Source organism: Mytilus galloprovincialis, chromosome 4, assembly GCF_965363235.1.
Source record: "Mytilus galloprovincialis chromosome 4, xbMytGall1.hap1.1, whole genome shotgun sequence".
NCBI lineage: Eukaryota > Metazoa > Mollusca > Bivalvia > Mytilida > Mytilidae > Mytilus > Mytilus galloprovincialis.
In genome coordinates, this window is record NC_134841.1 from 38,849,925 (window position 1) to 38,863,767 (window position 13,843).

At 30.8% G+C, this 13,843-nt stretch overlaps 1 protein-coding gene across 1 annotated transcript; it reads left to right on the plus strand.

The window, feature by feature from the left end:
* Positions 1–1,297: 1,297 nt before the first annotated feature.
* On the plus strand, positions 1,298–12,992 carry LOC143071020 (uncharacterized). The gene is made up of 7 exons (XM_076245109.1): positions 1,298–1,301; positions 2,408–2,419; positions 3,502–3,717; positions 9,671–9,835; positions 11,162–11,227; positions 11,523–11,800; positions 12,897–12,992. Exons 1-7 carry the CDS (start codon positions 1,298–1,300, stop codon positions 12,990–12,992), a joined length of 837 nt encoding a protein of 278 aa, XP_076101224.1.
* Positions 12,993–13,843: the final 851 nt, after the last annotated feature.

Consider the following 13,843-nt stretch of genomic DNA (forward strand, 5'->3'; position numbering starts at 1 on the left):
TTTGGTTTTAACAATGTATGTTTTCGTTTTTGATGTCTGTCTTTAATCTTATGTCTGTTTTCAATTGTTCATTTTTTCTATTATAACGGCTGTTGTTTTTTGGTTTAAGTTTTATATCTGTTTTCGTTTTTGACATGTGTTTTTTATTTATTTAAATATTATGTTTTTTTTGCAATTGTAGTCTGATATATTGTATGATATAATTTTAAACGTCGTGCAGCCTCTAACGTACAGTAGCCAATTGCATGATTTCACTATCCGATTGTTAGGGGAAAATGTTCTTCGACGAAAAACAAATTAACCTCTAGTTCATTTTGTAGTACTTTTGCATTGTATGAGTGCTGTCTTTGTGTTGTTTAAAGTTACAAAGTGTTGTTTGCTTATAATAATCTATCAACGCGGTTGCATTATTAGTGCTAATAACAACGTTAACGGTATCAATTTTCCTGCACCAGATGCGCATTTCGACAATACATGTCTTTTCAGTGATGCTCGGGGCCAAAATATTTGAAATCAAAAGCTTATATAAAAGACGAAGAGCTATAATCTAAAAGGTCCAAAAGCCAAATCCGTGAAAGGAATCAAGAGATTTGCAATTAACAAATCGGGTTTTGAGAAAAGATTAATTTACATGCGATCGACCTGTCCTGTATTAAAAATACCATTACAGTTTGAAGTACATACCTGACGATGCATCCTTAGTGATATAATACTTTGAAAAAAAAACATAATAGTTCTGATAAAAAACATCCAAAGATATCAATATTTTGTATGTACGGACACTATAACTTGTTGAACGCCGTACTTTGACCTATAATGATTTTCTTTTATAAACTGTTACTTGGATTGAGAGTTTTCCCATTTGGCACTCATACCACATCTTCCTGTATCTATGAACTCTTTTTCAAATAGGATTATCTCCCGTTTATCAGGGAAACATTTCAATTAAGATCAATGCATTTCCTGTATATACAAGTTAAAGCTAAAACAGATAAGGACTGCTTAGCAGCATAACGTATAACGTCAACAAGTAGCAATTATTGTTGATCGAGTCATGAGTACCCATACTGTATTTTTATCTGCCGAAATAAACATCATCTCCCGTCGAAGAAATGTTCACAATTCTATATCAAACTCTTATGTTAAACATATTTATTTATAGTGGATTGAGAAACCAGTTATCGCAACTTATGTTAATTCCTTTCCACTTTGCATTGCAAGTGCTGCCTTGTAGCGGCAATATCCAGCTCTTTTTCTAAATCTACAAGGGTGCCTTCTACGTGCTCTCTCTTAGAACATGGGTCAGTCAATTATGGTCCCCTTCCGACGGACTATCATCGTTTCCTCAAGAACATACTCGCAAATGATGTCAAGGGAGAGCCGAAAATTCAGTCCCTGAAATTTTCTTCCTTCTTAGCCATATCACCAGGCAGCCGATTAGAACCGACTTTGATAAGTAAAAATTTAGGATGGCGTGAATGTCGAATAAAACTAAAAGTTTCAAACCGTGATTTGGAGCAAATTCTAGTTGTGCAGTAATTTGTTCTCCCAATTAAAAATTATCAAGTTATTAAAATAAACTGCCTGTCAGAGCCTATTTATCAATTTGAATTTGAAACGACATTATATAGCAAGATAACCAGTAAAGCCAAAATAATTAACCGAACGGGCATTGGATCGGATCTGGAATTCCCATACTGCGCTCCTTTTAATTATATATCTTCTCCTTGTACCTTGATAGTATCTTTCATGTAAAACATGGACCAAGCAATGAGCAACGGTGTTTGTTACGCAATGATTTCAAGATAGCGTGAATATCACATGAAACTTTAATAGCTTCTTACTGTGATGCTAATTGGTCAGACATACAAGTAAATATACAATATTAGGCCAATGAAAGAAAAAGATAAACTTTTTTGTATGAGGCTCAGAAACTGGAGAAGAGCGAGGTTCTGCCGAGCCCTTCCCAATTTTGCGCCGAGTTCACACAAGTTTATATTTCTATGACATTGGCCTAGTATTGTTTTTATACTGCAACTTAAATTAATAGAATGATATCTTCTGCAATCGTTATACAGATGTTAAACTTATTTTCATCCCTTAATGGACCTCTTATTGTGGAGAAGGTGTTCCATGATGAAATTGACATTATACAAAATATAGCTATGTTACTATATTTAGGAAATAAACACAACTAGTTGCAGTATGAGGCATAATTTATTTCGAAAGTCCGAACGATGTTATTATTAAGAGTGTTTAAAAAAATGATTTCAAAATATGGATGATGACATTATAATTAATGTTTTAATTTATTATTTTGAGTTGATAATACACTTTAGAAATAATCCCTGTCTGCTTGGTAGAGGGTTCATACTTCAAACAATAATTATTATTCTTTTTTTTGTAGGTTTTACCAATGGTACATTAATCGGAATTTATTGAAGAGGGACGAAAGATACCAAAGGGACAGTCAAACTCATAAATCTAAAACAAACTGACAACGCCATGGCTAAAAATGAAAAAGATAAACAAACAACAGCACACACGACACAACATAGAAAACTAAAGAATAAACAACATGACCCCACCAAAAAACTAGGTTGAGAGTTATTTCCAGACACATTATACGCAACAGCAAATTTTAAAACATAATATGTGACACAATTAAGTGGAGTTATTTTAGCTTTGTTTTTGATAGACCAACAAAATAGAGAATTATATCGCAATTAAAACAAATATATTCATCAGGAAGTGTTTCCTTGACATTATTCAAAGTTTCGAGTTATTCTTTGATAGAACATTCGAATTTAAGGATCAATGGTAAATGTGTATTACCAAGCTTCTACATGATAATCATCACTGCACTTGCTTGACCAAGACATACAAGTAAATTCCAACATGAAAAAGTTCATTCAGTATTACAAACGCTATGAATTTAAATAAACACACGAACAAAGAAATCGTTAAAATGTTTGATTTAAAGTTAGATAGAAAAAGAAGACCATTTAATTGTTTAAAGTTTTTTTTAACAAATGCAAAGTCATTAAAAACTTCCTCATAGCTCCGACCTAGTTTCGTGGAACTTAAACTTCCTGGTTCCAATCATTGGAAGCAAAGTACGCAATCCAATAATTTGGAATAACCGTTTCCTTTTTTTAAAATTTAGAACTGATTCAATGGGATTTTCACTTGTGCATGTACATGTTTGAGCAGTTCTGTGTTTGGCAAATTTTCAAAGATATAAAAGTATATAAATTGATCATACTATAATTTCTTCAAATATGAAAATGGACTTCTGGAGAATCGTATTTTATCATTTACTCTTATTTTTTATGTCAGCCAACGCAACAGGCAAGTACAAACATTATACATAATTTTAATACATAGTATGATATTGCATTTGTTTTAATTAAAAATTTCCATATTTATCATATATTTTCCATAAGTATGATCGAAAATGCATTGCAATCTTATATTTTATCGTTTTTCTTTGAATTCCAGATGATTTAGATGATCCCTGCATTTCCCATATAACACTACAAGACCAGGAGCAGCGTTCAGCTGAATATCAACTTGATATTGAGAACGATACTCCCATTAATGATGTTATGCTGACAGATGATTGGTATAGATTTAATACCAGCAACGGAGATGACATGCCTACAGAAGCACCAAATTCTTTTAAATGTGGAACATGGTATCCAATCTGGTTAAACGGTAATCATTTTTGTTTAATTGGATAAGACAATGACAATTTAGAGCTTTATTATCAATGTTACTTATTAAAAATATACTAATTTCTATTTTCCCTGTATGTCTCTCGTGTCAAAGAGAAAGTATTTACCAAAGCGTGATTTTGTTAAAGTCATGAACATGCGTTTATCAATGAACAAATATGTTTCGTGGCATTTTCAGGAATCCAATTATTATAATTATTAGCAAAATCATTATTTTGTATCATTGATATTCCTAATAAACTACGCATTGTTATGTTTTGGAATGATATGCTCTCAAATGAGTATAAATTATCTTTATATAGACACATGTTACAACTTCACCAGATTAAACCCCACACATTTTAAATCGGATAGGTACATTAAATCCATTTTTGATGAATGTGGTCTTACTTTTATATGGAATTATCAAATACCTATGAATAGAAAAATGTTGAAATCTCTTATCAAACAAAAACTTGTTGATCAGTTTATACTACAATGGTTTTCTGTAATTTGTTATTCTTCAAAAGGATAATTCTATTGTAAATTCAAAAGTATATTTGAATTAGAACCCTATCTACTACAATTGGTACAAAATCATTGATTGCATATGGCTTAATTTAGATGTTCAAATCTTAAATTCCCAATTAAAACGGAAAGATGGAAAAATATTTTAAAAGAAAATAGGATATGTCATCTATGTAATCACAATATTGGCGACGAATATCACTATATGCGGTGCATTACGTTTGCGCGCATTACCACTACATTTGCGCGCAAAAATCATTACGTTTGCGCGCAGCTTTTGCTTACATTTGCGCGCATTTTTTTTGACAGGTAAACTAAGGTAAAATCGGTGCATTACGTTTGCGCGCATTACCACTACATTTGCGCGCAAAAATCATTACGTTTGCGCGCAGCTTTTGATTACAATTGCGCGCATTTTTTTGACAGGTAAACCCAGGTAAAATACAGGTATTAACACATGACATGTGTAAAATCTCTTTGTTCTTACTGTGCTATAATCTGGATAATGCACAGCAAAGGTGTGCATTAACTACCTCAGATATACTGCACAGTTCTAATCTATTTTTACCTTTAGGGGCGGTTCCTGGATTTTAAAAAGGGCGTTATTCTATAAAATTAAAAAAAATATCACAGGGTGTAGCGAGACTAAAATCAATATTGACGATTTTATGCTAAAACACGATACTTTGTCCAACGACTTATTCGCCCCTACCCCAAATCCGCCATCTGCCTTAAAATTACGACAAAGTTGAACTTTGTATAAACATCGAAGTTTGAAAATAGGAAAAAAAAAGATTATTTACTAATTTTAAAAACAATCACTATTCATTGAAACACTTTTTATTCTGAAACATTCGCAATGAAGTTACATGTATTTCTTAAGCTATACTACGGAGTTTATTATGCTCACTTTAAAATTTGTTTTACAATTTTATATGAACAAATTATAATTTGAATTAAGAAATATTTTCAAAATTAATAATTGATAGTCATGTTTATTATGAAAATGAAAAATATATATAGTCAATTGTAATTTAATTTAAATTTTTACCTGAATTTACCTGTAAAATGAATGCGCGCAAATGTAATCAAAAGCTGCGCGCAAACGTAAAACATTTTAATCCCCAAATGCGCGCAAACGTAGTGCGCCCGGTAAAATACAGGTCATAATACTTTATTATTTATTAATTTGTTCAATTATTTACAAGTATCAGTACCCCTCCCGTTAGTTTAAGTCTCCTAAGACACCTATTTTGAAAGAATTCAATCAATAATATTTTAGGGAAATACAGGTCATAATACTTATTTATTTATCAATTTGTTCAATTATTTACAATTATCAGTACCCCTTCCGTTAGTCTAAGTCTCCTCTTAGACAGGGGAAAAAAGGAGATAAAGCCGCATATTTTTTTTTCGATTTTCAGATACAATTCAACAAGTCAAAGGGTGTAGACAAAACTTTAAGAAATCTGTGACATAGCCCATTTATCATAACTTGAACTTAAGATAAAAAGGGGTTTTAAATTGATTTTAGAATTCAATATGAACAATATATGATTTGAATTAACAAACTATTTTCAAAATTTATAATTGATAGTCATATCTTTTATGAAAATACCAATAAAATATAGTCATTTATAATTTAATATATATGAATTATTATTTTACATGAGATTACCTGTAAAATGAATGCGCGCAAATGTAATCAAAAGCTGCAAACGTAAAATATTTTAATCCCCAAATGCGCGCAAACGTAGTGCGCCTACTATATGTGTGTTTGTTCACATCCTTGTGTGTCACTTCTTAGACAAAATGTTGTGCCTAATTATTACTTTCAATATCCTTCAAGGCAGAAATTAATCGGTATAAATACTCTCATTTTGCAACACAAAGGTGTATAGGAAAGTATGTACTTTCCTTAGAATGATTACTCATTTGTTGTAGATGCAGTTTTTATACATTTATATATATATTTATGTTTTGACAATCACTGAATGATAAGGAAGATATCTGTACACATGTAATCCTTTTTTTAATAAAATAGGTAATAACTTAATTTTGGATGTAACGCGTCTTCTGATTGGCTGACATTATTTTGTTATGAGCCCATAGACATAATTTAATCATGTGACCGTGACGTCATCAATGTTTTATGGTTTTCTACGGTTTAAAATGGAATTTAGAATTAAATTATAAGAAATGACTGTAATATTTTTTCTGTCTATTCGAAATAACATAAAAAATGTGGTGCACACTGTTAAATAACCCGCTACGCGCGTTATTCAGTGTGCACCAATTTTTTTATGTTATTTCTTCATAGACAGAAAAAATATTACAGTCATTTCTTAAATATATCTAATGTATATGTTGTATACAAGTTGTAATGTTGTACACATTATAATTTGTACAGCTTTTTTGCATAAGTTATGAGTGTTTTATGAACTGCTTTAAACAAATGGATGATGTAAGCGCACAGTCTTTTGTTATGCCTACCTCTGTCATATTTCCACAACTACATGATACAGTCAAACACTGAGCAAAGATACTAAAATTAAAAACATTATAAGAACAAAAACATACTTTTTATGGAGCTGATTTTGGTATAAAGAGAATCATAAGATAAGAACTTAAATCATTCCGAGATCCTCATTTTCTGTTTGAGGACAAAGAGAAAAGCACTAAATGTTAGGTTGAAGTATATAAATTTGAATTTAGTATATTAAACTGTTACATTTTAGAAGATACACTTTAATCAACTGTTACAAGTAGGTATGTGTCAAAAAACTAATAAAATAAAATATTTTTTACAAAATTACATCTTGTACATAACATATATATCTCAATGTCATGAAAATCACGTGCTATTATCGTACACTATTCTGAGGTCGATTTATATGTATACTTTACCATGTTTTGACCTCTTGTACACGTTTGTGTCTGAGGAAATAATATTTTGTCTTTTGTCTTGTATTATTAGACCAGAGCCAATCAATTTAGCAAGCATGTACAATCACGACCTAAGCGATGCCCAAAACCTTCTTGCAGTACTTGTTTATAAATACAAACAGTAAATAGTACTTTAGGTTTAATTTGTAGAATAATAACACTTTTATAATTATGGTATGTACATCGATAAGGATTTCCATTTCCGAGTTAATGAGACATTTCTTATCTAAGCTAAATCTAAAATAGCATTTTCTGTATCTTCGTTATTAAATCTACATTTGAAGAGACGTGGCTCAAACGCAGAGCCGTAAATTAGAAGTTCATAATGGGAGGCATTACAATATGCTGGGAGTTTATGGACCGTACAGATCCCATGATGTTGAGCGCAGTTTGTCAAGTTTTATCTCCCTAGTTTTCCTCCCCTAGAGATATGATTTACAAAAAGTAAAACCTCTTAACTAAACCTGCACTCTCCATAAATATTGATTTTATTTATTATACCAAATTCAGAATCTAATATTTGACTTAAATTCATTCGTTTGATGTGTCTGAGCTTTTGATTTTGCCATTTGCTTAGGGACTTTCCTCTTAGAGTCGTCCTCGGAATTATTTTTGTTACTTGACTTTGTAACGAAGATATATTTAACATTAATGCTTGTTTATTACCATCATGTGTCAAGTCCTTATTTCTTCATTACTATCTTGTTCTATTTTCCCTTTTCGGGGAATGATTTATTTAGTGTTCGAACTTAAACATGGGTCTTTACGAAGACACAGTTTTCAGATCAAGTTCTTTGGACAGCGTTCTCGTCTAAGTAATTTTTTTATAGGAATTCATTGACCAGCATCTGAATATATAATAAGTGTAAAATGTATATCTTTAGAGATAATATCGAATGAAACATTACACAAAGGATCTATAAATGTATAGAATGAATGTGAAAAGCATCAATATAATTCATTGTATGCATCTTGTTTTTCTCAAAATGACAGATACAGTCTCGGTATGTAAAGATATATCAACTGTTTTCGAACTATTGATCCATTGTTTATTTATTTTAACAAACGGTATTTCAGTCCATAACATTTAGATATTCTATTGAATTTCTATGATAATAACAATTACGCGTTACGTGCTTCAACTCTATTTATAACTTCTTTTCCAGTGACATCCGATACTTTTAAAATTGTAATAAGTAAACTTACTTATTGTTAACATTTTCATAAACTGTTTATCTGCCAGCCTTATTTGATTTTTCAATTTGAATTTTGAAGTGAATTGAAAGTTATTTTATTACTGTTCGCACTAGTGGAAAAGTTTAACAAAAATACCGTACTTCAAAAAAATTCAAAATAAGAAATCCGTGAAAACTGATAGAAATAAAAATAAACTATCAATCAGCGGATCACGCGAAAACAAAAATGTCATATATAATGTCCTGTTGTGATTGTCTTAAGTTTAATAAAGACGGTATACTTGTGTTTTTATAGAAATAAAATCTTGTTGAATGTTAGAACAAATCCAGCTAAACATTAGTCCCATTTCTCATATTTAGGGACGCAAATGTATATGTATATTCACTTGTAACACTGATACAATAATTACTTCCTTAAATAACGAAACGTGTGAAATATCTTTTCATCGTATATAAATCACGTGCGAATCATTAATCTGTTGTGTACATTCGGGCTGAGGTTACCAATTTACGTTTATTAAGACGTTTTTCTTTATACGTATACGGGTAACACCATTTTCCTATATTTATAGTGGTTTATGCATGTCTCACTAAAAATATTTTTTAGCTGAATTTGTATAGGTTGTCGTTTTTATTCAGAAATGCAACTTTGTCCGCCTGAGGATATATAAGATTCATCCAGCATTATGTGAATATGTGACAGGTTTTTAAATAAATTTGTCAGATCAAAACAGTTCAACTTTATTATTGATAAAAACTCAAATATCAACCAAATTTGCACCATAGTAGCTTTCATCCGTATTTTATATAAGAAATGTTTTATTTTCTTAACCTTTTTTAGGGATACTACTTCGCATTTGTTCATTTGTTGTTAATCATATATATTTTACAAATGTAATTGTTAGTTAAACTTACCTGTATTTTCAACAGACCGAGTTGTTTTCTGTAGAAGTACTGTGGAAAATGAACAAAATATCACATTCAACCGTACCTGCCGCTGAGAAACAGTTCAAAAGTGAATGCAAATTTTATAAAACTAGACACGCTTTAGTATAAAATATTATACATTCTACGTAGTGTATGATACTAGTACATCGTGTCTTTCGCGCTTGTATTCCCAAGATACTTTCCTATACGAATAAATAATTCAATTTTAAATGGGGATACTCGATGAATTTTCCAGTCCCCTATGGATTTTCAAATGGCAAAAATTGTAGTATCTCATATGTTCATAACAGTCATGTTTGAAATTTCTAAACCGAAAATATACTACTATATTTTCAGATACCTTACCTCTGGTTAGTGATGGTACATCGAACAAACAAGTGTGTATGCGGTCTTTCAAATCGGATTGTTTGGAAAGCTGGAACATTAGGATTAAGAACTGTAGCGGTTTCTATGTATACGACCTAATTAGCAGTAGTACAGAAAATTCAGCATATTGCATCGGTAAGCTTGAGTCATATACACTTGGTTTCGATAAATACCATCTCAAAGTTACAATACCAGTGCGTACAATCCGTGCTTTTCCTTAAAATGATCTGCCTCGAGAACGGTCTATATTTTCAATTTTGAAGATAAATACTTTAATAGCATTGAACCAAGGAAATCAAAATAAATAGAACTAAACCAGCACAGAAAACAAATCATCCAACGAAAATTCTAATAGTTAATAAAAGAGGAAAGAGTTGAGGACAGAACGACACGCTGTTTCGTTGATGATATTACAGTGACTTGACTGTTAGTGTTGCTCTCCAACTATTGCGGTACTTATACATCTTCGGATTTCAAATGTTTGGCTTTGAGCGTTCCTGATGAAGGTAAATCCAGAAAAGCGCTTCGGACGCAATAAATTATTAAACGTGTTGTTTTATATTTTTGCAACTCATTCAAAATTCGGACCAAATTACAATTTGTTTTATTTTAACAAACTGTTCAACTGGTCAGAATTTTGAACAAACTGTTGAATAAAAATTGGAAAGTGCAAGGTGATAAAATAAAACATACTTACAATCCTTTATGTTTTTTATCCACTTAAATGTTGTTATGAAAAATCATTCTAACAGTATGTATACATACTTTATAGGCATTGTCATGCCAAATGTGAAATGTTGTAATGTTTATCCAACTTTGGTGTATTACAATAGCAATTGCTAAATCAGTTTACCAAATTGCAGTTTGATTTCTTCTCCCACAAACTGATCAACTGGTAAAATATTTTAACAGATTTCTACTCCCAAAAACTGATCAACTGGTAAAATATTTTACAGATTCCTCAAGTGAAATGTTGTTATTATGAAGTGAGTGCTGAGAAATGAAAACATATACTTACCATTCAGATATAAAATATTTTACCAGTTGATTAGTTTGTGGGAAAAGAAATCAAACTGCAATTTGGTAAACTGTTTTAGTCATTGCTGTTGTGATACACAACGGTTACTAGATAAGCACTGTAATTGCTATAAAAATGTCCAAACTAAGCTTTCATAAAGTTTTTTGTTCGAAAAGTCTTTTATATTCTTAGGAATCAGACATCATTTGAATTAAAACAACATACATTCATTAAAATATGTGTGAAATAACAAAACGTTATTGATAAGTTTCCATGGGGAGATAACGTAAAACATTATTTTTTAGAATAAAGACTTTTTGAAAGAAAAAAAATATTATCTCACAATGGAAACTTCCTACAAACATATCGTAATTTCACACATATTTTACTGAATATGAAATGTTTTAATTCACATAATATATATTTCCAAATATATTTTTCAGGATCAAAACTTGTTCAATGTCCATATGGTTATTCTTCAAACACTGGATTTTACCCCGGTTGTACTAGTAAGTAAAAATTCCTTTTCGTAAGTTTTATATATAGTTTGAAATTCCTTCGAAAATACTATTTAGAGATATGTTCTCTTATGGAGGAAAAATTTAAATCCAGAAACAACGACTTACTTTGCATATATTATTTATATATGACGTGCAGTATTTTGGATTAGAACAAAAGTTAGACATCAACTGTTTGGTCCGACGAAGGCTATTTGTAAAGGCAAGGAAAGAAAACATGTGTTTGCTTCTGCAAGAACAATATTTCTGATGATGTATATTTAAATACTTCTTTTTTCTCCTTCAGTGAAATTCCCACAAAAAACTGTAGGAACAGTAGAAATTATGGTAGATTTAGTTCCTGGTCCTGTGATCGTCCCACTGTATGGAAATAGTTCAGTAACAGCGTTTGAGTGTAAATTTGATGAAGTATTCGGAGATGACGGAGTTAAATTTGTTTATGATGTGCAATGGTTCATCAATGGTCAAAGTTTTATTTTACATACGGGAAAAGCATACAGCAATATTGGGAGTACCAATCTTACAGAGAATGACTGGATCGGAAAACATAGACTTAACATGGTTGTAAGTTTAGAGGACGTTTAGCACCTGATATCACCCCCAGTTTTTGGTGGAGTTTGTGTTGCTTAGTCTTTAGTGTTCTATGTTGTGTTTTGTGTACTGTTGATTGTCTGTTTGTCTTTTCAAGTTTTAGCCATGGTATCGTCAGTTTGTTTTCGATTTGTGAGTTTGAATGTCCCTCTAGTATCTTTTGCTCCTGTGTATGTAACAAAATCACAGCTAACCACCTGTTCCTTGTGGATGAAGATTTTCCAATAATGAACTTCAGTGTAATTAGAAACCTTAAATCTGCAATTTAACTGATAAATGTAATGTTAAAATATAGCAATTTGAATTATTTCAACTATAAATGCAATGCTAATTTTCTAATAATGCTTCCAAATCTACATATAGGTAAACAAAAAATGAATGATAACGCCACTTGTTTTGCCCCCTTAACAATTGCAAACATACCACATCTTCTTATTTCTACATATAAGATTGCATTATTGTATTATAAATATCTTCAACATTCAAGTCATAAATTGAGTATTGTCATCAGTCATAATGTCAAATTATCCCAATGTCAATCCGTTATTAAACCCGACAATCCTACATATGAACTAAACGCAATTTAATCAATAATGCTGTATACTCGTAGTAAAAACGAATCGCTTACAAAAATCAATATTCTAATTCTCTTGTTTATGAATACAAACGCATTTTCCTCGATCATTATTTATTTGACAATAACTATATTTGCGTATGACAGTGAACATGTATAGATTGAAATTATGAATTATGAAGCCGTCGATGGTATCATCAGCTAAATTATTGAGGATTCGGTACTGACATTATTCATAACATATCTTTTTTTTAAATTGTCCGATCCGAATTTATGAAGTATAAAGATACTAATGTTCCATCTACCTCATGCAAAGTTGACCTCAGATGAATTGGCTGTTCTTTTCGGTCTCTTTTGGTAATAAAGGTTTTCACGTATTTTGGTTCATTTTAAACTTTGATAATTGGTTTGTATCCTTCCTGGTGGAGGAAAATTCAAAAATACATTTTGTTCGGCCGCATCAAAATCTAATGTGTATTTTTCGTTTCTTTTTAGGTAAGATGTTCAGTACGATTGAGGTATAGTGCTGGATTGACACCAGGCCACGAGATAACTAGCACAAATTTTCCTGCAGGGATATATGTAAGTTAAACTGTTCATTAAATCGCTTGTTTGTTTAATGATCTTGTTTCTGTTAGCACTGAAAACCATATATATGCAACCTTCATATTTGCTCACCGATTACGACCTTTAACTTATTCAATTTGATTGAAATACATTTCCGGTTTCCATACGTCATTTAAGAGGACGAGTCAGGCAAAGCTCCTTAAAATTTCTGTTGTTGTCTAATTCAATGAAATTTCCATTTCGACAGTATCAAAAGTTCTTAACATTACGACGAATCTTGGGAATTCCTCTTATCATTTGAAATAATGAAAAGTTATTTTATTTTGATAGTAAAGGAAAGAAATATAAAGTTTGTTGGACACACATTATCTTTGACCTTCCCTTTAAGGAAATAAGCAGAAACCGAAGATATTTTGATATACGGTGGATTCATCTGTTTTAGTGGCTTCCAATTGTCCTAGATTAAGAAATAAAGTTAAATGTTTTATTACTCATAATTATAATATTCATATCTTTAACCTTAATCCGTAATTAACAAAATTTCCCTAACAATACATTTGCACCACCACAAAACATACATCATTAATTGCTAGTTATAAATAGAATTGAAATCATTTACTTAAATTAGGCAAATAAAATTGATAGACCTTCTTTCATATCAAATATTTATTTAAAGATGTTCTTCACCTAAGGAAAAATATAATTGTTCTTCGAAATGTTGGTTTGTTATAATGTTCCATTCACTGGGACATAAACCGAGTACAAGTAATTGAGATAATAAATTCTTCAAATTGAAATTGAAATACACTGTTTTGATCTTTAATTAATTTCATCATTTTTTGGGGCTTGAATTTGATATCGTGTCAATGAAATAC